Source organism: Brienomyrus brachyistius, chromosome 17, assembly GCF_023856365.1.
Source record: "Brienomyrus brachyistius isolate T26 chromosome 17, BBRACH_0.4, whole genome shotgun sequence".
In the NCBI taxonomy this organism is placed as follows: domain Eukaryota; kingdom Metazoa; phylum Chordata; class Actinopteri; order Osteoglossiformes; family Mormyridae; genus Brienomyrus; species Brienomyrus brachyistius.
In genome coordinates, this window is record NC_064549.1 from 2,507,902 (window position 1) to 2,533,499 (window position 25,598).

The 25,598-nt window shown below is 49.9% G+C and overlaps 2 protein-coding genes across 10 annotated transcripts in view; one reads left to right on the plus strand and one right to left on the minus strand.

Moving 5' to 3' along the window:
* The first annotated feature begins 631 nt into the window (after positions 1–631).
* msantd4 (Myb/SANT-like DNA-binding domain containing 4 with coiled-coils) lies at positions 632–2,781 on the plus strand. The gene is made up of 2 exons (XM_048980933.1): positions 632–1,139; positions 1,231–2,781. The coding sequence occupies exons 1-2, from the start codon at positions 678–680 to the stop codon at positions 1,951–1,953; spliced, it is 1,185 nt and encodes a 394-aa protein (XP_048836890.1). The 5' UTR covers positions 632–677; the 3' UTR covers positions 1,954–2,781.
* A 4,664-nt stretch (positions 2,782–7,445) lies between these two features.
* gria4a (glutamate receptor, ionotropic, AMPA 4a) overlaps positions 7,446–25,598 on the minus strand; it is a 54,996-nt gene continuing 36,843 nt past the window's right edge. Inside the window, exons 9-16 of one of the 9 annotated variants that reach the window (XM_048981760.1) lie at positions 24,838–24,948; positions 21,068–21,274; positions 20,499–20,872; positions 17,013–17,211; positions 14,402–14,649; positions 11,972–12,086; positions 11,106–11,243; positions 7,446–9,385 (exon numbers count right to left, since the gene is read on the minus strand). In XM_048981760.1, coding sequence (XP_048837717.1) covers positions 9,221–9,385; positions 11,106–11,243; positions 11,972–12,086; positions 14,402–14,649; positions 17,013–17,211; positions 20,499–20,872; positions 21,068–21,274; positions 24,838–24,948 — 1,557 coding nt within the window. In that variant the 3' untranslated portion in view covers positions 7,446–9,220. Of the gene's footprint in view, positions 9,386–10,964; positions 11,244–11,911; positions 12,087–12,818; positions 12,934–14,161; positions 14,650–17,012; positions 17,212–20,498; positions 20,873–21,067; positions 21,275–24,837; positions 24,949–25,598 lie in introns of those variants that run through there. The other 8 variants (XM_048981759.1, XM_048981761.1, XM_048981762.1 and 5 more) reach the window with 8 other exon arrangements.

A 25,598-nucleotide genomic window follows, 5' to 3' on the forward strand; every position in this document is an offset into this window, starting at 1 on the left:
TTGACAACATTAATGACAGGGAATCTGAGGTCTTACCTGATGCTTGGGATAGGATGTTTAAGTTACTGCAGTCCTTAATAAAAGACAATTATGCGTCATTAAGCACACATAATCATCGTGTTAAAATTTAACCTAACCTAACGCAAGGGCGGCGCTATTTACGAAACCGAGACCGCCACTAATCATTGAAATAGAGGTGAAATGTGGAACATCTTAATGGAATTTGCGAGTAACTGAAGAGTATGGTGGAGTAAGGCAGAAATCCAGTACCTATGTTGTGGGGGGGGGCGAGGATGGTTATTGCATGTGGATTTTTCCTAAGACCAGCACAGAAATCAGCAAACCATTCTGCCAGTGATTTTCTGTATTTCTTTTTTACAGACAAAGTGAAGGCAAAGCTCCTGCAGAAAGGAGAAACGCTGCCACATAATTAAGTGAAGCACGTCTAAAACAGCAGGTGGCGCAGCAGTTAATGATTGAGTGAGTTCAGATTTCTATGGAGGGAATTTGCTTCTGTTGATGACCCTTCTCCTGTTTGCAGACACCCTGAGAGAGGCTCCACAGCAGGGAAGGAGAGCCCAAGCGAGCATTACGGCACCCCCACCCTCCGGCAGAGCCGGTGACACGCCGACACCACGTCCTCCCAGCACCCAGCCGCCGCGCTGGACTTCCTCCAGATGAAGCACCTGAAGAGGAAGCGGAAGAGTAACTACAGCGTGAAGGAGACGCAGACGCTGATCCGGGAGATCCACAAGCGGCGCGACGTGCTCTTCTCCCGGCAGCAGAATACTGCCATCAATGAGCTGAAGCGGCGCGCCTGGGATGAGGTGGCCGACTGTGTGAACTCGCTGGGCGAGGGCGAGCTGCGCACGGCGGCTGAGGTCAAGCGGCGCTACCTGGACTGGCGCGCGATGATGAAGAGGAAGCAGATCCGGGCGGAGCTATCAGGCCTGAAGAGTGAGTACGACCACTCGTCACCGGATAATGACAACTCGCTGAGCGGGGACCAGTCTGTGGACCTGAGTGGCTTCCCCAAGGATTCTGCCTGCGACTGGCATGACCTGCCGGACCTAGGAGAACCCAGCAGTCACCCGTTGTCCAGCATCAAGCTGGAGGATGAGGAGGGCAGCACCTACAGGGTATGTTACTTAGCTTGAGGGTGTCTGGTGTGAGTGTCGCCCGCTCAGGTTGGAGGTGAGGGTTGACAGGACGTTCTATGGTGTTTTGCAGCTGGATGGCGAGGCTGGGGAGGCGGATGGCGAAGGGGAGGATGAGGACGATGACTGCTTCCCCTCTGTCCTGCCCGATGTGGAGCGCGAGAGCCGCATCCCAGAGGTGTTCGCCCACATCGATGAGTTTGGCATGCTGAGTGCCACCAAGCCATCCGTTGCCAGAGACCTGGGGGCGGGCTCGGGAATGGGTCTCGGGGCGGGTGTGACCGGAGTGGGCGTGTCGAGTGTGGCTGGTGCCGACGGCACAGGCGTGCTGATTGCCCTGGAGAGGCAGCGGCTGGATCTGGAGAAGCATCGGCTGCAGGTGGAAACGGAGCGCCTGCAGGTGGAGCGGGAGCGCCTCCTGGTGGAGAAGGACAAGCTACGTCAGGTGGAGGTGGAGCGGGAGAGGCTGCAGCTGGAGAAGGAGAGGCTTCAGGTGGAGCGGGAGCGACTTCGGCTGCTTATGTTTCAGGCAGAACGGACACCGGCCCCGCCTCCACCGCCACAGGCCACGCCCATGGATTGCGAGAAAGATCGCAAGCCCTGGCAGCCCGTGGACCTGGAGGCGGAAAAGCTGAAGCTGGAGAAGGAGCGTCTGCAGCTGGAGAAGGAGCGGCTCCAGTTCTTCAAGTTCGAGTCGGGCCGCTTGCAGATGGAGAAGGAGCGCTTCCAGGTGGAGAAGGACAGGCTGCAGCTGCAGAAGGATGGTCAGCAGTTGGCCCTTCATCAGGGCCACTAGGGGGTGCTGTTGGAACAGTCTGGAGAGGGGCACAGAGTGCCAAGCCCACCTCTTTGGGGGGTGGGGTGTCCAGTGGCAGTGAGGCTTGGTGGAGCAGGAGGGTGGGACAGAGCAGGTACAGATGGATGTGCTTCGTTATTTTGATGTGACAAGCCTGGTCCTAGAGAGTTCTCTGCTCCATGTTTCTGCCCTGGAAAGGAAAAGCATGTTCATTTCAGGTTACTGGTTACTTTTCCTTTCCAAACGGTTTGTTGTGGGGGTGTAAGGGGGGCATCACTCGGTCATCCTTAGAGTACACACATTCCTCTGATGTGCTGACTGTTGATGTGTGAGAATCCTGCGGTAGTGAAACCTTTTTCCCCCGTCTAGAAGTTAAAAAGCAGAAGTAAAGAAATAAAATGCGCATTGTATACATGTATTATGTATGTAGTATGTATAATATATATGCACCTACATATGTCATACATTAAAAATGTTGCAGCCGTCACCCGAGTACGAGTTAAAGTTTAGCTGTCAGTGTGTTGTTACCCTCCGTGACCTAAATGAATGACAGGTGCTGTGTGTCTTAGTCTAAGTGCCGCATGTACGCGGAAAATCAAAGCTGGTGTGGAAATACTGTCATTTAAGGCTGTGTACTGTGTGCGTGTTTTAAAGAAGAATCGCCGGGTATTTCTTTACAGTTTGTGAAAGTTGTAAAGTAATTTTCTTAAATGTTGATAGGCGTTACCACTGCCTTAATTACATTTCCTAAGTAAAGAGTTTAACGTGGACTCTGATTGCTGTGTATTTTATGGTAGAGAATAAAATGTTATGGAGTGATGTATTTGACTGCTTTCCGTGTATAGCGTGATGTATGAACATTTCCTGCAAATCATAATTTGAAATGAACATTGCATCGGACATCCGCACAAACACAGCGACATTTTTAATAACAACCTTCATCGCTAAAACTGTCGGGTTGTGAATTAGGCCGTGATTATTTAAATTAATTATATAAATTATACAAGGCTGGAGATTCTGGAGAAATGTCTGTGTGCTCACCGGAAGACGACATAGACCGGATTCCATTGGCGTCGGAAGTAGTCTGACTTTGGGAAGGACAGAATTTCACAAGATACGATGTGAGAAAGATTTCAAAATAATTTTAAAATAATGATTTCCTAATTGGGGGCAGCATGGTGGTGCAGTGGTTAGTACTGTTGCCTCACACCTCTGGGACCCGGGTTCGAGTCTCCGCCTGGGTTACATGTGTGTGGAGTTTGCATGTTCTCCCCATGTCATCGTGGGGTTTCCTCCAGGTACTCCGGTTTCCCCCCACAGTCCAAAAACATGCTGAGGCTAATTGGAGTTGCTAAAATCGCCTGTAGGTATGCATGCATGCATGCATGCATGCATGCGTGAGTGAATGTTGTGTGAGTGTGTCTTGCGATGGGCTGGCCCTCCATCCTGGGTTGTTCCCTGCCTCGTGCCCATTGCTTCCGTGATAGGCTCCGGACCCCCCGTGACCCAGTAGGATAAGCGGTTAGGAAAATGGATGGATGGATTTCCTAATTTAAAATAAGACTAGCACTGTGGGTGCATGTTGTTTCACCACTAAATATAACTAAAAATACATTAGTCATGTCCAGTATGCCTCTTTCCCCTGTGTTCCGTGTGGTGTGGTGCTAACAATCCACACTTGTTCCTCGTTTAACCCTGGCTCTCGTTTCAGCCCTCGTGTGGACGATCCCCAGGTGCCTCTCGTTTCAGCCCTAGTGTGGACGATCCCCAGGTGCATCTCGTTTTAGGCCTCATGTGGACGATCCCCAGGTACCTCTTGTTTCAGCCCTCGTGTGGATGATCCCCAGGTGCCTCTCGTCTAATCCTCATCTGTGGTGTATATAGTGCCTCCTCGTCCTAAGCTCCCCAGTCTGGTCATTGTATTGTTACGCGTGTGATCCTGCTGCTACCCCCTTGTTACCCGGCGCCCTGTGTTTCTCCCCTGCTTTCCCTGTCTTGCTGTCTTGTTTTGACTCCTCGTGGTCTGTTTCCTTTTACCTTTTGTATTGTCTTTCTGTGGACAAAATGCAGCAAAGCAGTACTTGATTTCGTCATAAAATAATGCTTTTTTGTGGCACAGAATTGATTTTGTGCACGAAAAGGAGCGCTTGACGCTTGGTGCCCCAGAATCCCCTGTGTGGCAGCTAGGTGTGTGTGACAAGCTTCATGTATACATCACTTAGGCCTACAAGTTTAAACTGCAAGTGTTTTGCTAAGCATACAAGTGATCTGCTGCATATTTTTGGAGTTAGGGTTGCGGAATGTGGCAAAACACATAAATCAAATTTCCACTCCAAACCATTTAAACAATATCAGTTAAAATATCATAATCTATAATAATGTAAAGGGCCTATATCTTCAATTCTTCAGATTGATCTGCCAGTGCTATGCCCCCTCCCCCATGATTTTTACAGATGGCCCCTCCAACCTCCACCCTGATGGGTAGGTCTTACTGCTGGCACCTCCTGCTTTTCTTAGCATATGATTGATGGTCCATCGTTTTTTAATTCCCTATCACCCCGGAGAAGTTAGTCTGCCCCTGCCCTCTAGGACACCAGTTTGTACCTTTGCTTGTCACTGGGGCTGTAGCCTCAAATGTCTGCCAACTGTACCCTGGCTGTAGGTAATCGTACCTTTTTTTAGGTACAGTACAGAGATGGACTCTGGCCCTTGAGGGTACTGCCCCAGTGACAAGCAAAGGTACAAACTGGTGCCCTTTTTATGGTGGTGTAGGTAGCAATCAGTGTTATAGCTAGAGTTAGGGTTGCTAATCAGGTTAGAGCAGGGCTTAAGGGTAGGGTCGCCTTAATCGGAAATCCCATGGGATCGATGTACTTGTCCAAATGAAGGCTTTAGGGCTAAAGCAAACCCCTTCAGTAATTCCTCACTAGGATTTCTCACTGCATAATCATTTTAGATTTTAATACTTTTTTCATTGCATTGTTGCATTGTTATTCAGACTATATTCTTCTCTAGATGTAGTAATAAATAAAATAAACCGGGGTGGCAGGGGGATCACACATAACAGCACAATGAACACAGCGCCTGTACACCAGCGCTAACCACTGCAATCTAACCAGAAATAAGCACATGCTTCTAGCCCGGCGCTCTGATCCAACGCACAATGGGGATCCGTGTAGCTAATGTCAGTGTTTTATTTCGCTTATGATAGATTACCTGTTACACTGACTTTCTTCTAAAAACACACCCGCCATCCCATGATCATTAATTGCCTTCTCTTGTCTCCAGTGATAGATGATCATCTGCCCAAAGTGAATATGGACGACTGTGGTGACTCGTTCACTACAGCTGGCGCTTAATTACAGAACATTGACAAAGTCTTTTAATTGCCGATGTTGCTGTACCCTCTGTTAGACACACGATTTTACAGGGGTGGGGGGGGGGGGGAACCTGTTCACTTGATCTGGTTTCAGTTCAGATCCATCAATGGTGAGAGAGCCTGGCTTGAAATGCGTGACACTAAATTGATATATTTAACTAATGAGTTTAAATTTTGAAAAGTGTTTCACGGGGGAGGGTTTGCATTGATATAACCCACTACAGCAGTATAGAAAGTTACTAATACTTTAGAAGGCTACTTCTTCTGGTATGCGAGCCAGGGACAAAAATCCACAGGGACTCAATCGCAATTACAAACCCAGCTATAGAGGTGAGCCTGAATGCCAATGAGCAGCTTGTGTGTCAGCTATGGAAGGGATCAGACCATCAGCCCTACGGGCCAATAAACAGACACCCAAAGAGGCCAAGCGGCCAGTGGCCGAGTTTCAGGCACAGGTCACAAAACATGCAGAATTATTTCATGTGTCAATGTGAACAGTCTCAGAAACCGTAACAGCATGTGACAAACTCAATCAGCAGAGGATCAGTGGTCACAAGGACTGAGTAACTGGGAAAACCACCCAGTCAATCCTCAAAAATGGTGACAGAACTCAATCAGCAAATAGGAACATTGGTCTCAAGCTGAAGCTCATCAACGAGGAGAGGTGGACTGGATAGCTGGTAAAGAACATAGAAGTACAGTAAAGCCTGAAATATGATGAAGGAACTCGATCAGCATCACCACTCGACGTTCCCATATTCCAAGATGATAATGTACCCATAAACCATGAACAGATCAGATCGGTTTCATGAGCACCGGGATGAAGTAGAATGACCTTCCCAATCACCACAGACAAACATCGCTCAACATTAATGAGAAGTTCTTAACCGCAGTGTGAAGTTACATTTTCACCTCCTTCATCCCTCAAAGACCAGGGGGCCTATCTTCTTACATAGTGGCCCAATATCCCAGTGTACCTTGCTCAGATCTTGCATGACAGCATTCCAAGATGGACTGAATGTGTTCAGAAAGCCAGTCCTGGCCTTACTCATCAGATACTTGATATTAATGCCCTGCTAGGTGTCTCCATATTCCTGTCCACCCGCTGTACTTAGATATGTCATCTGTGTGATATAAATACACTGAGATGTCTGGCTGTTTCTCTTAATTCTGAATTTGCCTAAGGGCTTGTCTGCGAGTTCTACTCACAGATGACATATTTTAAAGGATAATTCCTTTATTGTGAGAGAAACATATGTCACATCTACTATATGTTTACTACTGCTGAATGTAAAATGAGAGTCTGTCTCTGCGAATTGGGTTCTTGCATTGGGCTTGTTTTTACAGTAAAACCATCTTGTAGCCAGTTAAGTTAATATTGTTGTTACTACATTTCTCTCTGTGCTGAGAAGCATTTTTCCATCCAGGACAGACAGGCGGTGCCAGAGAAACCACAGGTGGGGACCACAGGAGAATGGCACTTAAGTAAGTAATTTTCTGTAAGGTGTGTCATCAGGGTCTGTGAGACCTTCAGCTAATGTCTGTAGGTCTGTGAGATTCAGTGGGGACATTTGGTCCACACAATGTAATACATGCATGAGTCGGGCACCCTGTGAGGTCCGTTTGCCCTTGTGTCAGACCATCAGAGATGCCTCTGTTTTAGCAAGTCTGTTTCGTTTCGTCGCGTTCCGAGTTTCCGGTCGAGTTGCGGTTGGATTTTTCTCAACCGACTTGTTCAAGTTCCAAGTTCCAAGATTTCGGGTTCCAAATCTTTCGGGTTCCAAGATTCCAAGATGCAAGTGGAAAAAAATCAATAGACCCATTCGGTGTCAGTTGAGTTAAGAAGTGTTCGAGTTCCAAGGTTCTACTGCGCAAGAGTTTGGGCATTTTTAGTATATTAATTGCAGTGACAAATTTTTATAGCTTTGAGTTTCCCCTTGTGGGGACCAAATAGGTGGTCCTCACAATGTTAAAAATGCAAGTTTTTATCACATTGCGGGGACATCAGGTCGATACAATGTAATATATACATGCTCTCTCACATATACACACACAAACACACACAGCATTATGTGGCCCATTCCCAGTCAAAAATGCACAAAACACGCCTATGTTGCAATATATATTTTTACTAGAAAAAAGTGGCTGAAACAAGAAAGTCCAATTAAAGCCAAAATGAAAAGCCAGTGAGGTTAGTTTACAGATAGAGGTGTCGGAACCGAAAACACGTGCTCTCTCCCTGACTGCGCTTTTTGTATAACTTAATAAACACTATTATCGCCTGAGAGGAACACCATGTCACAGATTGTTTCGCAGTAATATAAGCACCTCTCACGTCCTCGCAGGAGAGGGAAAACAGATCGTAAAATGTGAATTTTGCCCTCAGGGCCAGGAGATTGTCTTCTGATGACTCAGGACCGCTGGAAATGTCCGAAATAATAACAGACACCGCATTCTCTCCAAAGGAAATGTAACCGCTTGTGGATAAGTGGATTTCAGAGTACTGTGTTTCTAAGTGCAAGTGTTAGGAAAACAAATCAAAAGGCATACAGGAAGAACACAGTGTTAAAATATAATGGCCAAAGCCGGACACTTCTTTCTGACCGTGGCACTGATTACTGCGACATTGTCCGCATTTCATATGTTTTTTTATTATTAAAAATTATTTCAATTTGAAACTCTAATACGGTTGCTTTAATGAAAAAATAAAACTTTCTATATTTTTCTTTCTGATTTTTTAAACATTTTTATTTACTTTTTACACCCCTAACAGCTGAAACATTAGTAGTCCCCCCCCCCTCCCCAAAAAAAAAGAAAGAGGATAGTTAGACTACGGACATTAAGATATGTGCACTAATCATACGGATGTATCTGCTCGCCTCAAATGGTACGTTAAAAAAGCATTTGATGGCAGAACCGGGAGGGCTGGGTCCCGTCAGACAGAAGCGTGTGGTTCTGCTCCACGTTAAGCATGGACTCGGACGGACGCACGATGTGCCGGTGCCGCGACACACCGATTCTCCGTCCATTTATATATATGTACAGAATTGTGTATATACTCTACCGTTTCAAAAATGTCCTAATTACAAGTGGTGTCTATACATTGTATTTTCATTATTGCGATGAATAACTTCCTACATGGTCGTAAAAGAGAAACGTCCTTATATCTATGTATTTACATTGGTTTAAAAATCGTCCGGTTCGGTTACTGACGACATCATACTTTGTATAATATCATTAGTACCTTTCTCCATATAACTTATGTTTTGTAATATTTCTTTCTGGCTCAGTACAGTGACGCTTTACGTCTGTCAGTAATAATTTTATGAATGCAATTAATTAACCCCCGAGACACTGGCCGGTGTTACCCATGTCAACAATGGATAGTCGAAAGCTAATATGTTCTGGCTGCGGGGATCACAGCCAGGTGTTTGACAAGCACACTCACGTAACAGTTAATGGAAAACGCTAATTAGCACAGTTTATGTTTCAAGTACAGTTTAGTGGTCTTGTAGGCGTGTCCCTGCCCGTCCTCCAGCAGGCGGCGCTGTCCTGGTTTTGGGCTCTCTGCCTGGAGCCCAGAGCTCAGCTCATGCAATGACTTTGGCCAAATAAAGTCGTCTGCAGGGGGCGACGGCGCATCTAGGACGTGACGCGGTGAAAGTCAGCTTTTGTCAGTTCTTGTTTGTTCTTGGTGGTCTGTGCTGCATTGACTCGCCTGCCGTTCATTCCCGGCTGATGGTCCCCCTCCACTCCTCATTCTCTCCAGATTTCATTAACAGACGTTTTATTGGTGGGATTTTGCTCAGTATCTGTTCCCTCGCTCGCCATTGGTTCGTTGGACTGACGGTTGTATTTGTGATAAGGCACTGGGGTGTTTTTTGGTATTCACGGCAGCTCAGCGGACACCACGGCCAGACCTGGGCCCTGACGCAGGGGGTGAGCAGCGTGTACGGCCTTGGGGCAGTCGGGGGTCAGGACGCGGCCGTTCTCTCCCACGCTGCCTGTGATCGACAAGCGTGCCTTGTTCCGCATGGCTTCTGTGAACGTGAGCTGGAGGTGTGGCCAGGGTGGGGGAAGGTGTGGCCAGGGTGTGGGAAGGCGTGGCCAGGGCATGGGGAAGGCGTGGCCAGGGCAGGGGAAGGCGTGGCCAGGATGAGGGAGGGTGTGGTCAGGGAGGGGGAGGGTGTGGCCAGGGAGGGGAAGGCGTGGCCAGGGTGAGGGAGGGTGTGGCCAGGGAGGGGAAAGGTGGGGGCCAGTGACAGAGGAAAAACAGGAGAAAGAAAGTCTAAGTTTCCTTGTATTTCTACCTTTTTCTTTGAAAATACACTGAAACATAGAAGTGCACAGAACACACATGAACAACAATGCATTCTCACGAATGCACGCAAACCGCACACACTCGCATGCACACGCACACACACGCGCACACACACGCACGCACAACTAACAATTAACGAATGAGGACGACAAACAGCAAAACGTGAGGAATACAGATTTTAGACATCTGCATTTTCTGATGATACTGGAAATCCACGCTTTTTAGCCATAATGCTGCTGCTGGTTTGTCATAACGGGGGAAGCCGTCACCTCATTGGAGTTTTATAGATGCTCTTAGGTTTACATCTGCAGGGTTTTTTTTGCACGGGACAGTAACCCTTTACATGAATGTCTTGCTGAGTGACTTGGGGAGGTTCCTGTACGTCACTACAGAATAAACAGATGTCATTAAGTGTCAGTAAAGCACTGTGGGTGAATCACAGCAGGCTTCAGACTGTTCTGAGCTTCAGAGAAGGTCTCAGCTGTTCTTAACCACAAACACAAAGTTAATTCATGTCTGGTTACCACAAAAGGGACACATGCACTTAATGAGTCCGGCCATCTGTTACCCTTTACTACAAACAGTTGTGACCCAGCCAGAGAGCCTTATTGACGTTTAATAACACTGTGTGTGAGCCGTGCTTACGGTCACTAAATCAGCCCATGAAAGCAGTCAGCAGCACTCTGATGTAAAGCGTCTGTGTGTTACACTGTACCAGCTTCCGCTTAGGCTTCTCTCGGGTACAGGGGCGCTGTAAAGGGGGGGTAAACGATGACGATTCTCGGGGCCCATGACTGAGAGGGGGCCCAGAGAAGCCCCCAATAAACTGTGTTGGGGGCCCTGTCAAGATTCTTTTCATGGGGCCCAAAATCCTTAGCAGCACCCCTGCTCGGGTAAACTCAAGTCCGACCCAAAACACCTTTCTGTTTGACTTCGCTGTCATTATTATTATTAGTTTTATTTTGGTCTTGCATCGCGGCCCATCGGGACGGATGCCGTATATTTCGGGCCGGTGCGTGCCAGGTCGTACCCAATGCAGGTGCCTGTGAGCCAAAGTCCACAGCGGACACAACCACAAGCAGCCAAAGGACAGAACGAAAGCCGCGCTAGCAAGTCTGCCCCCCCCCGACAGCTCAGGAGGAGGGCAGCTCAGAACGGAAAAAAAACCGAAAAGAACCGAAAGAGAAACTGAAAATAAAACACAACCTGAAAAACGAATCAGAAAACAGAACAAACATGGAACTTAAAGACAAGAAGCTTTACAACTCGCCACAAGACGTAGCTCTATGAATAATGCACCACCCCACTTACTATAGGAGACCCTAAATCCTACCCCTATATCTTAATACTCTCGGTGCCGTACACGTTGTACCCTTCTCTATAAGTGGCTAAGTTCTGGGTGCTCTGGGAGAGATTGCGAGCTGGGCTAAGATTCTGTTCGGTCGATTCCACCTTCATTTTCTTGGCTTCAGCTCTGGACTTGTAACAGAACTCAATGAGGGCCACGAGCATGGCCAGGCCAAGCCCCCCCACCAGGATGTAAAACACCCCAGCCACGTTGCTCAGGCTGAGTGCCTGGGAGCTCTTGTCCTGGCGAGAGACAGGGAGAGAGCCAATCAGGAGGGTCGACAGTGGAGGGCGCGAGCAACACATTAACACAGCAGAACAACACTGAGTCATTCAGACGTTAACTACGCACTACTGCACAATCTGCCCCTACTTACAGCCCCCTCTCACAGTTCTATTACTATGACAACACACAAAATGGCTACAGCACTTTGACAACAGTTTCAGTGAGAAAAGTTTGAGCATAAATGGAATCTTGATGATACAGCACGGGCCGTTGGTGAGCTATGTACGAACACCCTACGTCTACATGTGATCCTCCTGCTCTCTCGCTGCTAGTCATGTCTGGGTAGAGCAAGATAACTTTGCACTCTGTCACTGGAGTTCACATTACTGCTGTTTTTTTGCGAACGGTTTGTTCATTAATCTTGTTAATTTGCACAGCATAGTGACTGTTAGTTAAGCGGGTGCTGGTCTGTATTGCGTAGCAGAGTCAGCCTTAGCTATCAGGGATGCTAGTGTTTGGTCTGCGTGAGGCCTCGTGGCAGGACTTAGGCCGTAAGTCACGCGTGTTTATGGGCGCACTGGCCCCTCATAAACATACACGTCTGTTAACACACACATGCAGCTGGAAGCTTCTTGCTCTGACACCTCTCTAGCCCTGGCGTGTGCTGTGAAGCTCTCTGGCTCCCTCTAGTGGTGTGGGAGTCTTTGCGTTTGCAGCAGTGGGTCCCCAGACTGTGGCGACTGACCTTACTTCCCGAGTCCTTGGGTCCACATTCTCCTTTATCGTACCACCATTTGTTTTTCAGCTTGTCTAAGACGCCTGATTCACTGAGTTTCAGAACGGCAAGGTTTACGGGGGTTCTTCACGTGGGAAATAACATAAATAACATCATATGACATGTTATCTTATGTTATTGAGTAAAAACTACACAGATCTGCAGTGCAAAGTGAGCGGAGTGCAGGCGCCAGCGGTCACACGGCCACTGGAGGTCGGGCCGCGGACGCGCGGCTGGGGCCTGCTCCGTCACTTTAAGCAACAGGCGCATACTGCGGTGGCCCCCGCTGTGACAAACGGGGGCAGTTACTGTGAACCCAAAACTATTGGCCATGGCCGCCCTCCCGTAGCACTTCCATGCGGATGAATACGTCAGCTGTCACATCCTGAGCTTCCCTGCCGAGGTCCGTGTCCCTTTCTGAGGACACAACGAGGCTGCGACCTCCTCATGGGAAATCAGCTGTCATTCGGCGCCAGTAAAGTGAAATAAACAAAAATAGCGACGGCACGGGTGTGGCAGCGGCTGCTTAAGGCCCCTGTCTTATCGCAGACGTGTTGAGAGCCGGGGGTAGAGCGAGACAGGCAAGGGGCGAATATTTTTGCTTTGACAGTAACTGCTCTCCCTGTGATGTTTCCATGGTTGCGTGGGAGTTCTGAGGGGTGTGACCACATTGGTGTGGGCGTGACCACACCCGTGAGTGGGCGTGGCCATTTTCAGTGTGGGCGTGGCCATGTCAGGACATGGGTGTGGTCAGGGCAGATGCGCTGGTTGCCCGTCGACATACTGTTTACCCGCATGTGGTGACATAGAGGCTAACCTTGGAGTCACTTCCTCCGCTGCCACATTCGCCCTTGTCGTACCACCATTTGTTTTTCAATTTGTCCAACAGGCCTTGCTCATTCAGTTTTAAAACTGCCAGGTTAACAGCATTTCTTGAAACGATAAAACATATTTTGTCAGAAGATGAACAAGTCATCGAGGATAAAGATAGGACAGGAGTGGACAGCTTTGTTAGTGTCACCCTACTCGGGATAAACCTCTCTTGTCCGCAGGTTGCCAGCGGTGACTAACGGCCGCCGGTTCCCCCCAGATGCTACAGCGGATTCCCCCCCTGCGATTTTGTGCCTGTGAGTCTTTGTTGCCCCTGCTGGCCAGAATCTACCCTTGGGGGACAGAAACTGACCATGTGATTCCAGAATGCAGGTGGTCTTTGCCAAGCCGCTAAGGCAGGTCACCGTTGGTGTCTTTCACATGCGTGTGTTTGCATGTTTTGGTGCATGTCTGACTGCAGCACCTTGGGTATGATTGCTGGGCCAGATCGATTGCGTGAGAGAGGTTTATCCAGAGCGAATTGTAGGCAGTGTCAAAAAATTAATCTGCAACAGTAAAAACAATCAAATCATGTATTTTGAGAAAACAGTACAATCGGGAAATTCCTCAGGCTTAATTAAAATAAATTAAAACTGCATAACACCAGCGTTGTTTTGGCGAGTTTGTGTCTCGCTGCCGTGCAAACAGCAGCGCTGCCTTTGGCCATGTGATCCCTGCCTGCGTGTCACTAGCTGCGCGTGAGAGCAGAGTGACGAGTGACAATAATCACTAACGTCATGGACCCACCGACAGCCCCCTGTCTGGCGTGGCCTGAACCCGCAGCCAGCTGTAACCACGAGCCTAAGACAGTCTGGGCCGCTCCGGCCCCCCGAGGGTGACAGACTGTCTGTCTCACCAACCGAGTGTGACCAGGCTTATGCACGAATGGGCTTCCCCTGCGTGAGCTCGAACCCGGCTCGTCATTGGTCCACCACGAAGGGCAGGGCATTGGAGCAGGAAGAGGATCCTGAAGGGTGGGGTGTGGGGAGCTATGGAAGCTTAAAAACATAAATCGGGAGGCAGTTCTTACAGCAATCTGCTACCGGGAGACTGATCCAGCTGCGGTATTTATCATCATTCGGTCCATGCACCTGCATGGTGCCCGTTGACCATGATACATAAAGTCATGGCCGCTGATGAATATTATCTGACCCCCCCTCCCTCCCCCCCCACCCAGTAACACGGGCAGACCCTGGGGGAGGGGTTGGGTTGGGTGGGGCGGGGTCACTGGCGTCAGGCTGGGGCTGCGTATCTGCACGGCGTGAGCGGGTGGCACGAACGCCTGCGTACGGCATGTGCAGGGAGGGAAACGGCAAATGAAATCCTCCTTTAGCTTGATGAACGGCCGTGGTTTTACCTGGGGGGTCTGAACCTCCTGCAAGATAAAAGAAGAGAGAGACAGACAAGGCCCAGGGCACTGTGCCTGGCGTGCACGCTCGTGGGGAGGTGGGCCGCAGGAGGAGAGAGGCACATCAGGGTAGGTGGAATACCATAACAACAGGTGAGGCATTGTTACACTATTCCACCCACCTTAACTGTGAGCCCTTGGGGGTGGCAATGCCGTAGCCCTTGGAGTCCAGGTTGCCCCCGACCTTCATGGTGTCGCAGGGCTTGCGCTGCTCTGTGTACTCGTTCATGGTGGACTCCAGCAGGAAGGCGTACTTCCCCTTGGACTTGCGCACACGGGCCACGCCCTCCGCCGTCGTCTTGGTGAACACCGTGGGCTCCGCCGACTTCATGTAGCTCCACATCTTCTCGTACACTGCTATTTTGGAGCGCTGTGGCGGGTGGGGTGGGGGGGGGGGGGGGCACATCATATTATTAATCAGGATATGAACCATGTTACTGCTTTGTCTTCATTCAAAAAAAGTGATGCTCATTATTTTAAATAATTAACCATTAATGATAAATCGCTCCTTCATAGTATTACCCTAAAAGTCAGAAGGCTAATTACAAATACTGGTTGTTTGGTTTTGTATACATTTTCACAGATGATCAGATATAGGGCTGTACTTTATGTGCTTTTGTTTTGACGTAGTTAAAAACGTTCTGGCTTCTCCATCGAGCTTCTGCGCGCCGTGATTTAAAACGTAACATTAACATCTCAATCATGCCTAATTAATGCTGAGCCTCCCTGCACAGAGAGGCAGCGTAGGCGGAGGGTGAGGACGACCAGGGTGGGGTAACTCTCAGCTGGAGGGTGGGGGGTGGACGATCATCTGTCTGTGGACAGAGGTGGTGGTGTGGGGGGAGATACGGTATATTTGTTTGCCTTGTCCCTGTTACTGTGTTCTGTGGGCATTTCTTTAGGATTTTCGTTCATTTATGCTCTACTCCTGCATCCCCTCTACCCTGCCCTGTGACCCCCCCCCCTTTGCCCCATAACCCCCCCAGAGCAGACTTAACGGTGGCAGGCTCCTTTATGGCGGTGGAGGTAATGTAGGTGCTGACAGCCTGAGAGGCGCTGGTGGCCTCCAGTGAGGAGAGACAGAATGCTTGGCAGAGTGTGACGGACGTCGCCGCGAATGTCAGTCACGTCTATCCCGGCCACCTCCCAGCCGCCCCGAAACAGGCTCCATCTTTCAAACAGTCTGCGGTCTGAGACCGCAGATGGAGTCGTGAGCCACTAATACCGGCCCTTTCATCATAAAAATCCCCCCCCCCCAATCGCGCTCCTGACCTCTCTGCCCACTTGAGAGCGGCCCTCGCGCCCACATGCACGACCCGGGGTGGCGAGGGGGAGCGGGACCGCACGCGGTGTTCTGAGAAGCCGGGATCATTAATTAGAGTGAGGCCCCTTTCCAGCCCGACGGATCTCCAGCAGCACGTCATGCCCAGCTTCTCGCTGCAGATGCCAGCCCATAAAATTCACATTAACCCCACCCTCAGCATTGCGGCTTGGCAGCGAGGATCGCGTCACACACGCAGGCATCTTTACCCTCGTTGTGTTTGACTGTATCTGCGTATGTCTTAGCATAGACGTACGTTTGATTATCTTTATGCAATGCATTTGCATTTGGGCTCCTAAGGCCCCCTGCTGGCAACAAACTATCATTACACTAAATATTAAATCGACACATTCCTTATTTAGGAAATGCTGAAGCAGCATGTTCTGCTAAGCAGCTAGCTACCTCTGATCTGACATCATTTACAACCTACTGGATTTTGAAACATCTGGGGGGGGGGGTTAATGGGGCCCCAGAATTAACAAATTCAGCAATGGTGAGGAATCACAGAGCCTCAATGCACCTCCACACTCTCCACATTCTCCGCACTCACCACACTCACCGCACTCACCACACTCTCCAAATTCTCCGCACTCACCACACTCACCACACTCTCCACATTCTCCGCACTCACCGCACTCACCACACTCTCCACATTCTCCGCACTCTCCGCACTCTCCGCACTCACCACACTCACCGCACTCACCACACTCACCACACTCACCGCACTCACCACACTCACCACACTCTCCGCTCTCTCCGCACTCTCCGCACTCTCCGCACCTACCACACTCACCACACTCACCACACTCACCACACTCACCGCACTCTCCGCACTCACCACACTCTCCGCACTCACCGCACTCACCGCACTCACCACACTCTCCACATTCTCCGCACTCACCACACTCTCCACACTCTCCGCACTCACCGCACTCACCACACTCACCACACTCTCCACATTCTCCGCACTCACCGCACTCACCACACTCACCACACTCACCACACTCTCCACACTCTCCGCACTCACCACACTCACCACACTCTCCACATTCTCCGCACTCACCGCACTCACCGCACTCTCCACACTCTCCGCACTCACCGCACTCACCACACTCACCACACTCTCCACATTCTCCGCACTCACCGCACTCACCGCACTCACCACACTCTCCACACTCTCCGCACTCACCGCACTCACCACACTCACCACACTCTCCACATTCTCCGCACTCACCGCACTCACCACACTCACCACACTCTCCGCTCTCTCCGCACTCTCCACTCCCTTTACTGTCACTCCAGAGCTTAGATTTTCATTACATCCTCCTGGTCTGACGACTTCAGGTTTTCATGCCTCTTAGAACCTGAATCTCTATCAGAACCTGCACGCCTCAGAATCGCCGCAGTCTCACCCTGAAGAACTCCTTGGTGGAGCCAGAATCCAGGGTGCCGTAGGCAATCTCCGTCTGCTTGGCCAGGTCTTCAGCGCTCTCGATGGGCGACACCATCCTCTCCACAGTGAGGAAGGCGGCCAGGTTGGCCGTGTAGGAGGAGATGATGATGAGGGTGAAGAACCACCAGACCCCACCAACGATCCGGCCAGAGAGAGACCTGAGTGTGAAAAGTGCTCACTGTCAGCACGAGGGACCATGCAGGACTGCTTCTCCCACTGGAGCAGTGACTGGGATTCCTGCGCACAGTGAGAATGGTGCAGACACAGTATACACTGCGCGTGTTGTTGCGGTTCTTTGTAGATCGTTTGGGAGTATATTTGTGTGTTTTTTTTTCAGTCTTCGTGAGTGTTTATCTGTCCTTGTCACTAAAGTGTTACCGGCATTTTCTGTCCGCATAGCTTCACAACGAACATCAGTTGTGGAGCAAAAGGACAGCTGTTCCTGAGCTTCGGTCACCAGTCAGGACTGGGAGGACTTTTCAGCTTTTTCCCGTTATCCTGTTATTCCTGGTTTCTTGCGCTTCTTCCAAACTTCGCTTTACGCGGTTCAGTAGGAAGTTATCCTCTGGTAAGTAATAGTTAATTTAGTTATTATAAGGGTTTAATGTTAAATGTTTTTATCTCTCTGACCCTATCGGATAACTAAAAAGATCTGTTTTAATGCGTTCACTCTGTTTTATTGCACTCAGCACTTTGTTGTATAAACTATAAGTTAATTTAATAAACTAAAAGTTTAATACTGTCAATAAATATACTGGACTGGGTGTAAGGGATGGGGTCATAGTGAGATTAATTAAGTGAGTTAATTATGGTACCAGCTCACTGTTGTGTTTGCAAGATGTTTGCGTCCAGTCGGACTTCACCGGCAGGCGATTTCAGCTGGTGGACTCACTCATGGTCAAGGTTCGTGACCTTGAGGAGTAACTGACTCTCATCTGACTGACGCACAGATGCGAGAGGGAGAGACACATGAGGACATGCTAGCAGGTCACCCTGTGCACGGCCTTTAGCCCCTGCAGCTCCTCACTTTCTGCGAGATTCCGGAAGATTCCATTTAAGCCTCTCCTCTCCTGGCCGCCCTAAAACTATGCATACTGGCTATATGCCGTAATCTCCGAGCCACGCAGGGAAGCTTCATTTCCCAGGAGAGGAGAGGGAACGAGAGATTTACAGGAGATGGAAGAAAGAGTGATAGAGGGAGGGATGGTGGAGCTGACAGGACCCCTGCCACGCCCCTCTGAGGTCACCTTGGAAACCTGCATCTGCATCTCCATGCCGCTATTGATGGAAAATTTCGCATCCCCTGTCTGTGTCGGATAGTGCAGCGCACAGAACACACGTTTCTACACGCTACATGCACTTTTTGGAATGATTCCATCCTCCCTGTTGTTCAGACACACACATTAAATATCGCCGCGTCATCATCTCCCAAGAAACAGCGTCAGAAAAGCTTGTCCCTGATTACATATTATGCTGATAATGGGCTCCTTAACTCACTAATTAATAAGGCAATTAGAATGCATTTAAATGAGCGTTAAGCAATCAACAGGAAGGTGTATCGTAATTTTTGTGACAGAAGTCATATTGAGGTTGTCAACAGGATGTGAAGGTCATGCTGCCATCTCCACTGAAGCCACACACACACACACACACACACACACACACCCCTACCTGTATTCATATCTTTGTGAGGATCGTACATTCATTTCTATGGGCAAAACCCTACTCCCAACAATGACAACCTTAGCCCCCACCCAGCCCTAACTTTAACCCCCACCCAGCCATAACCATGAGTAACTTTTGGCATTTTGCAGATAAAATTGATGCTATCCTTATGGGGACCGAATGCACACACACAGAGACACACATACATGCACATATGCACACACACAGACACACACACAGGATCAGCCATTACCATTCTAATGCCAGCCTGCTGTTTTGCACTAATCCGTTTCACACCAGGGAGCTTCGAGTCCCTTTTGCGCTGATCAGACGTTATCTCCCACAATGCACTGCTCTAACCCTTTCCCCCAGATCCATCCCCGGGGGGCATCTTCACCTGGCGTCCCCCTTCCCCTACCCATTACCATGCAGACCTATCACTGGCACAAGGGGCACATGAGGCATCCCGAATCATTAATTATTATCCAAAATGATGTGGTATTCTTGGGTCCCTTGACACAGTAATTAACCTTTGTCTGAAGATCCCTTCTGATGGTCTCAGGCATTGGCTGAGTAGCATAGTTGCCCCCTAAACAGGGGGTTCGAATCCTGGCCGATACCAACCAAATTTACGGAGCGCTTACTACCATTGGGCCCTCGAGACAAGCCCTTTATCCCAGTCGTTCCAGGGACTGTTTAACGTTCTTTCTGAATTGCATGTCCTTTGGATAAAAGATAAATAAATCAGCAGAAACCAAACTGTTATCCTCACCTTCATGGAGTAAAGGAAGGTGATGGAGGAAGGTCAGGGTGACCCTGTGATCACCTCAGAATGGAACGGTCATGCATGTGGCCTCCAGGGCTCCAACACACCGAGAGACAGACATGTGGTTGGCCGTAGCGTGGCGGTGTGCAGGTTACTGTCTGGCCGCCTTTCAGCGAGTGTCCACCGGGTGTCCTCAGTGAGCCAGCATTTTATTGTATCCCCTTCCTCCTTGGCTGAAGACCCCACCATTAATTTTTCACCAAAATGCAATCTGAGCTTATCAATAATATAAGACCTTATTCTTATAAAAACTAAAAATAAGGGTAGGCTTTTTGAAGGTACCGCATCACGGATTTATGGAACATGTTCCCGCAAATGCAAGCCCGAGCAGACGAGCTGAGGTGTGACCCCTCCCGTTGGGTTGGCATGTCCAGTGCCACCACCACTTTGTCCCCTCAAATCATGCATGAATTAACACCCTGCTGCCTGGTTGGGTTTCAGGAATCTGAACCACTAGACTCGTGGACTGAAGTTCTCCTTCTCCGGGTCCAATGTGACGTGGATCCAAAGAAATTGCTGTCATTCACGTGATGTCGCCATTTACGTCTGACACCAACACCATGTTATGTTACTTAAATACTGGCAGCTCTCGACAAGCATAAGCAATTCGTCCCACAAATCCTCATGTACATTATATTTTCCGTAAGTCGGATTTACCTTCCCATACCATTCAAGACACCTTATAGCAAAAAAACACAAGCCAAAAATATACTAAATATACCAAGAGCACATATTAAATGGAAAGATGAGGTGTAAATTTACTTACAGGTATATGTTACCTGTTTTCCTTGGTGCATCCATAAATTCTGTGCATATTTTTTGCGTAAATGCAGATTTAAGTTGGTTTTACGTAAATCAAGACCTGCCTGTACAACTGAAATGTTAGCTGGACTTTCTGCACGTCAGCATCTGCCTGATGATTACGACACCAGGAAAAGAAGAGGCGAGCGTCACCTGGGGGAGATGTCGCAGCCCTGCTGCATGAAGGCCCCCAGCGAGAACCAGAGGCTGTTGAAGATGCCGAACTCGTTGGGTGGCTGTTCGCCGGGCTGACCGTCGCTGTCCTCCTCGGGCTCCTCCGTGTGCCACTCGTAGGGGCTGAAGCGGCTGACCAGGAAGAGCACCACGCTGACGCCGATGTAGGCGAAGACGATGCACATCCAGATCTCGTAGGCAAGCGGGTCCAGGAAGGAGAAGACGCCCGGCTTGGACTTCTGCGGCTTCTTGATCATGATGGAGATGCCCAGACTCATGAAGGGTTTGGAGAAGTCGATGACCTCCTCCCTCACTAGGGTGATGGTCAGGGGGGCCACGGCAATCTCTGCTTTCTGGGCAGCCGGTTGAGTTGGGGGGGGGAGGTGGATAACAGAAGAGCATCTTAAAGTTTACAAAGTACTTACACAGCCTTTCCTTCCCTAATTATTCACCAGGTTCAGACAGATTCACAGAGGGACCACCTCGTCCCCTTCCCCCAGTATCAGCCCCTCTCCCCCCATAGGATCGCCGGCCCGATCCCGCCTTACCCCGTACACCAGCTCGCCAACCATGCCGTTCCAAATTTTGGTCTCGGGGTCTCGGGCACCGTACTTGCCGTCCGGCACGATGGAGATCTGGTACTTGATGCCGATGTGTTTGGCAATCTCGGAGGCCAGGTCCACGCAGTAGCCTTCGTACTGGTCGTTGCCCTCAAACATCTCCCAGTTCTTCTTCAGCATCACGTACGGGCCCTCCTGCAAGGATAGGGGCGGGCTGTGAGCCTCTCACTGCAATATCCGCCCTCACCTCTGCAGCCCCCCCCAGGCTCAACCCCCCCCACTATTCCAAAGGGCATCACAGATGGACAGCAGAGATAATGCCGATTGATTTAAAAGCTGAATGCATTTGGACTTTAAAAAAGACACACCAGCCATTTCAGTATTTCTGGGATATCTGCCCCATAGTCATGCCTAATGTAACCATGCAAATACCCAAGTTTGGGGTTAAGAGAAACATGAGGAGACCGTCCTCATCAAGCGGAGACTCCTCTGAGAGCATCCTCCATGTCTGCCTGTTTGCCTTTATAATAGCATCACAAAACATGACGCAGAAATATTAAATATGGCCTCAAAAGCTAAGGCGATATATAGCTCACTGATGATGTCCAACACTGATAGATGAAGGCATGGTGGAGGTATGGTGGAGGAATAGCAAGGGCATGACCAGGTCATGGAGGGGGCATGATGCGGGAAAGACGGGGGCATGAAGGCAGAATGACTGGGGCATAATGGGGGTATGGCGAGGGCATGATTGAGAAATGGGGGGAATAGCAGGGGCATGACTGAGGAATGGGGGAATAGCAGGGGTATGATTGAGGAATGGGGGGAATAGCAGGGGCATGACTGAGAAATGGGGGGAATAGCAGGAGTATGATTGAGGAATGGGGGGAATAGCAGGGTTATGATTGAGGAATGGGGGAATAGCAGGGGCATGACTGAGGAATGGGGGAATAGCAGGGGTATGACTGAGGAATGGGGGGAATAGCAGGGGCATGACTGAGGAATGGGGGGAATAGCAGGGGCATGATTGAGGAATGGGGGGAATAGCAGGGGCATGACTGAGGAATGGGGGGAATAGCAGGGGTATGACTGAGGAATGGGGGAATAGCAGGGGTATGACTGAGGAATGGGGGAATAGCAGGGGCATGACTGAGGAATGGGGGGAATAGCAGGGGCATGATTGAGGAATGGGGGGAATAGCAGGGGTATGATTGAGGAATGGGGGACTAGCAGGGGCATGACAGAGGAATGGGGGGAATAGCAGGGCCATGACTGAGGAATGGGGGAATAGCAGGGGCATGACTGAGGAATGGGGGGAATAGCAGGGGCATGACAGGAATGGGGGGAATAGCAGGGGTATGACAGGAATGGGGGGAATAGCAGGGGTATGATTGAGGAATGGGGGGAATAGCAGGGGTATGACTGAGGAATGGGGGAATAGCAGGGGTATGACTGAGAAATGGGGGGAATAGCAGGGGTATGACTGAGGAATGGGGGGAATAGCAGGGGCATGACTGAGGAATGGGGGGAATAGCAGGGGCATGACAGGAATGGGGGGAATAGCAGGGGCATGGTGGGGGCAGCAGGAACGGTGCCAATCCTTGGGTGACTGTCAGTGCTGTTTCACTTCTGCAGAGCGGCAGAGGGCTGACAGCACATCTTATGACATTCTGTTTTTTATGGGGGGGGGGGGGGCTGCTGAGGAGAGAAGCTGCAGGCTCGTCGGGGAATGCCAGGCGGGGGGAACGTGGCCTGCTGGCCAGAGCGTCCCTCAGAGGAGCACGGCACCGTTTAAGGACACGTAAGGCACAAGCCCGCATGGCTCGAAGGCGGCAGGTGAGGCATCCCAAACAGAAGCTTTCTCGTGGAACCACACACAGGATGATTCGCTGCACGTCTGGTTGAACAAATCGAGCAGGCAAACAGGGAACCCACAGGGGATTCTGGGAAGTGTGGCATGCAGACCCGAGCAGACTGTCCCATGGGAGTTGCATATGAACTTAGGATGGCTTGCTGACATTTGGACCATTTAATTGACTAACGGCGTGCTTGGTCTGGGTGAAGTGTGCGTCTGGTGGGGGGAATTATTGACCGGCACCGAGTGGCCCTGCGGCGTTACTCCAGTGATCCCCGGACCACTCCTCTGAGTAGAAACATGGGCTAATGACACTAATTAAGTGGTAGGTCAGAAGCAGCCATGCATTACGTCACTCCTGGGGTTCCCGAGCGAGCAGCATCAGTGCCAGTACCCAGCATGGTCCAGGGAACTGCACATCTCACCCGGAGGGTGTGGATTCAGGTCCTGGGAGATTGTGATTGTGCTACTCCAAGGAGATACACAGAAGGTGTAAAGAGAAAGGGTATAACAGCAAGCCCTCAGGGATTGGAACACTCACCCTGACAGGGCATGTGACCTTAATCTGCCGGGCACCTGCTGCCCAAACCCAGAGATTTGTAACCTGCTAGCAGGGAGCTGCCTATTGGTCAGTCTGAGACCCCTCCCCCCAGGGTTGTTCCAGGTTCCCTTGGCACCATCAAAGAAAACAGGATGACAGGTTCAGAACACTGACTCCTGGTCGGGCCCCGTCGTCACGCATGGCCTGGCAGCTTCCGGCAAAGTCCGTGCAGTTAAATGGGTTTGCCGAAGCCAATGTTCTGCAATTCAGAGATGCTCGGGCGACTTGAACAGGAGATAGAGAACAACATTGTTTTCTTATTTTAAGAAAGTTACAGTTTTTATTTAGGGCAGGGAGAGTGAAACTGACATCATTCAGAAATTCTGAGGACAATTTTTTACAGAGGGGGACAATATTCATGACTCAATTTAAGAGCACGGTAACGGGAAATAAATTTCCCGCTCTCTTTTTTTAACGATGTGTGTCAGGAGCTAAGCTACTCGGAAGCTCATCCACAGGTTAGGCTAATAAAGACTTGATGATGTCTCCCTGCTTCAAGGCAGCAGAAAGGTCAGGGTAGGACAACGACAGCTTACACTGAAAAATAAATAACATACAAACAAAAAACACTGCTGAACGACAGACTGCACAATCAGAAAACAGGACAAATTAATAAACTAATACATTTTTAAAAATAAAAAAATAATAATAAAAAATTAGGGTATCTGCCTGCAGAGGAAAGGTTTGAGATTAAAAAATACAGGCAGTGGTGGATCTTGGAAAAAGAGCATCAGTTAACTGTCAGGTGAAAAGGCTCCAGAACTGGTTTCCACAGTGACAGCGGTTATAGGACCCACACAGCTACACACCCACACAGCTACACACCCACACTGCCACACAGCTACACACCCACACTGCCACACAGCTACACACCTACACTGCCACACAGCTACACACCACACTGTTACATTCCCACACTGTTACACACCCACACAGCCGCACAGCCGCACAGCTACACAGCCGCACAGCTACACAGCCGCACAGCTACACACCCACACAGCTACACACCCACACAGCTACACACCCACACAGCCGCACAGCTACACACCCACACTGTTACACCCCCGCACAGCTGCACAGCTACACACTGGGGGGAGAACCTCGAGGGCCCATGCAAATACTGTTGGTATCCACACTTCATCCGGCCCTTGTTTAAAATTTCAACGACACGATCCTTCAGTTCACTCCACTGTCTCACATGCCTGCCTGCATACTTCTGTCCAGAAGATGTCAAAGGTGAACCATGACTACGGCCGCCTGGAGTGGGGGGCCAGGGAGGGGTGGGGTCCCACGGTGCCTTACCATTATTGTCGTCACCACAACTGTCCTGTTCTCCAGTATTGAGCTGTCGTTGCCGAAGAGAATTTCACTCTGGATCAGGACCAGCTTGTCGATATCATTCCAGTAGCCAATCTGGAGGGAGGTGGGGGGGTCGGGTTAGCAGTCAGTCAGTGAAAGGCGGGACTCTGCTGGTGCTTTGAGGCATGGGGGGGGTGTGTGTCAGTGTGAGGTACTATGGTGTGGCTATCACTGTAGGTACCGTTGCCACTGAGCCCCCATAGCACCAAAAACTAAAGAAATAGGTGAAGGAGGGGAACTGTGAGGTGCACGTGGCTTCCATAGGGCGATTTTAGGATTTTTAAAAGGGGGGGGGGGATCTAAGAGGGGTAATTATTCATATAGAAGGAGAAGAAGCCAACCTTATTATTAGTCAATGATATATTTGGAATAAGTGATTGACAGGGGAGGAGCCAATGAGCTTTCAGCTGGGGTCAGCACTGCTGTGGCCCCGCCCCTGTATACGGCGCTCCCGAATCTCTGCCGGTCACCGATGACTTACTCACTTAAGCCGCTGCCTCTCTCGCCCGCCGACGCGCACAGGCCTTAGCAGCGGCATTAACACTCGCGTTTGGCCATGGCAGATAAGCGTGCAGCAACTGCTTCCCAGGGGACACTAATCAGACACTTTCAGATGCTGCAGCGGGAACCGTGGCCTAAAAAGCCACTGCTCCGTGCACCGTTCCAGACGGACCTCAGCGTTTCCATCCTCCCCCGTAAAGTGC

Excerpts from the sequence above, each read along its gene's own strand:
- msantd4 (XM_048980933.1), top strand. The coding sequence starts at position 678 with ATGAAGCACCTGAAGAGGAAGCGGAAGAGTAACTACAGCGTGAAGGAG. Across the intron at positions 1,140-1,230 it reads AGGAGGGCAGCACCTACAGG|CTGGATGGCGAGGCTGGGGA; the intron begins GTATGTTACTTA and ends GGTGTTTTGCAG.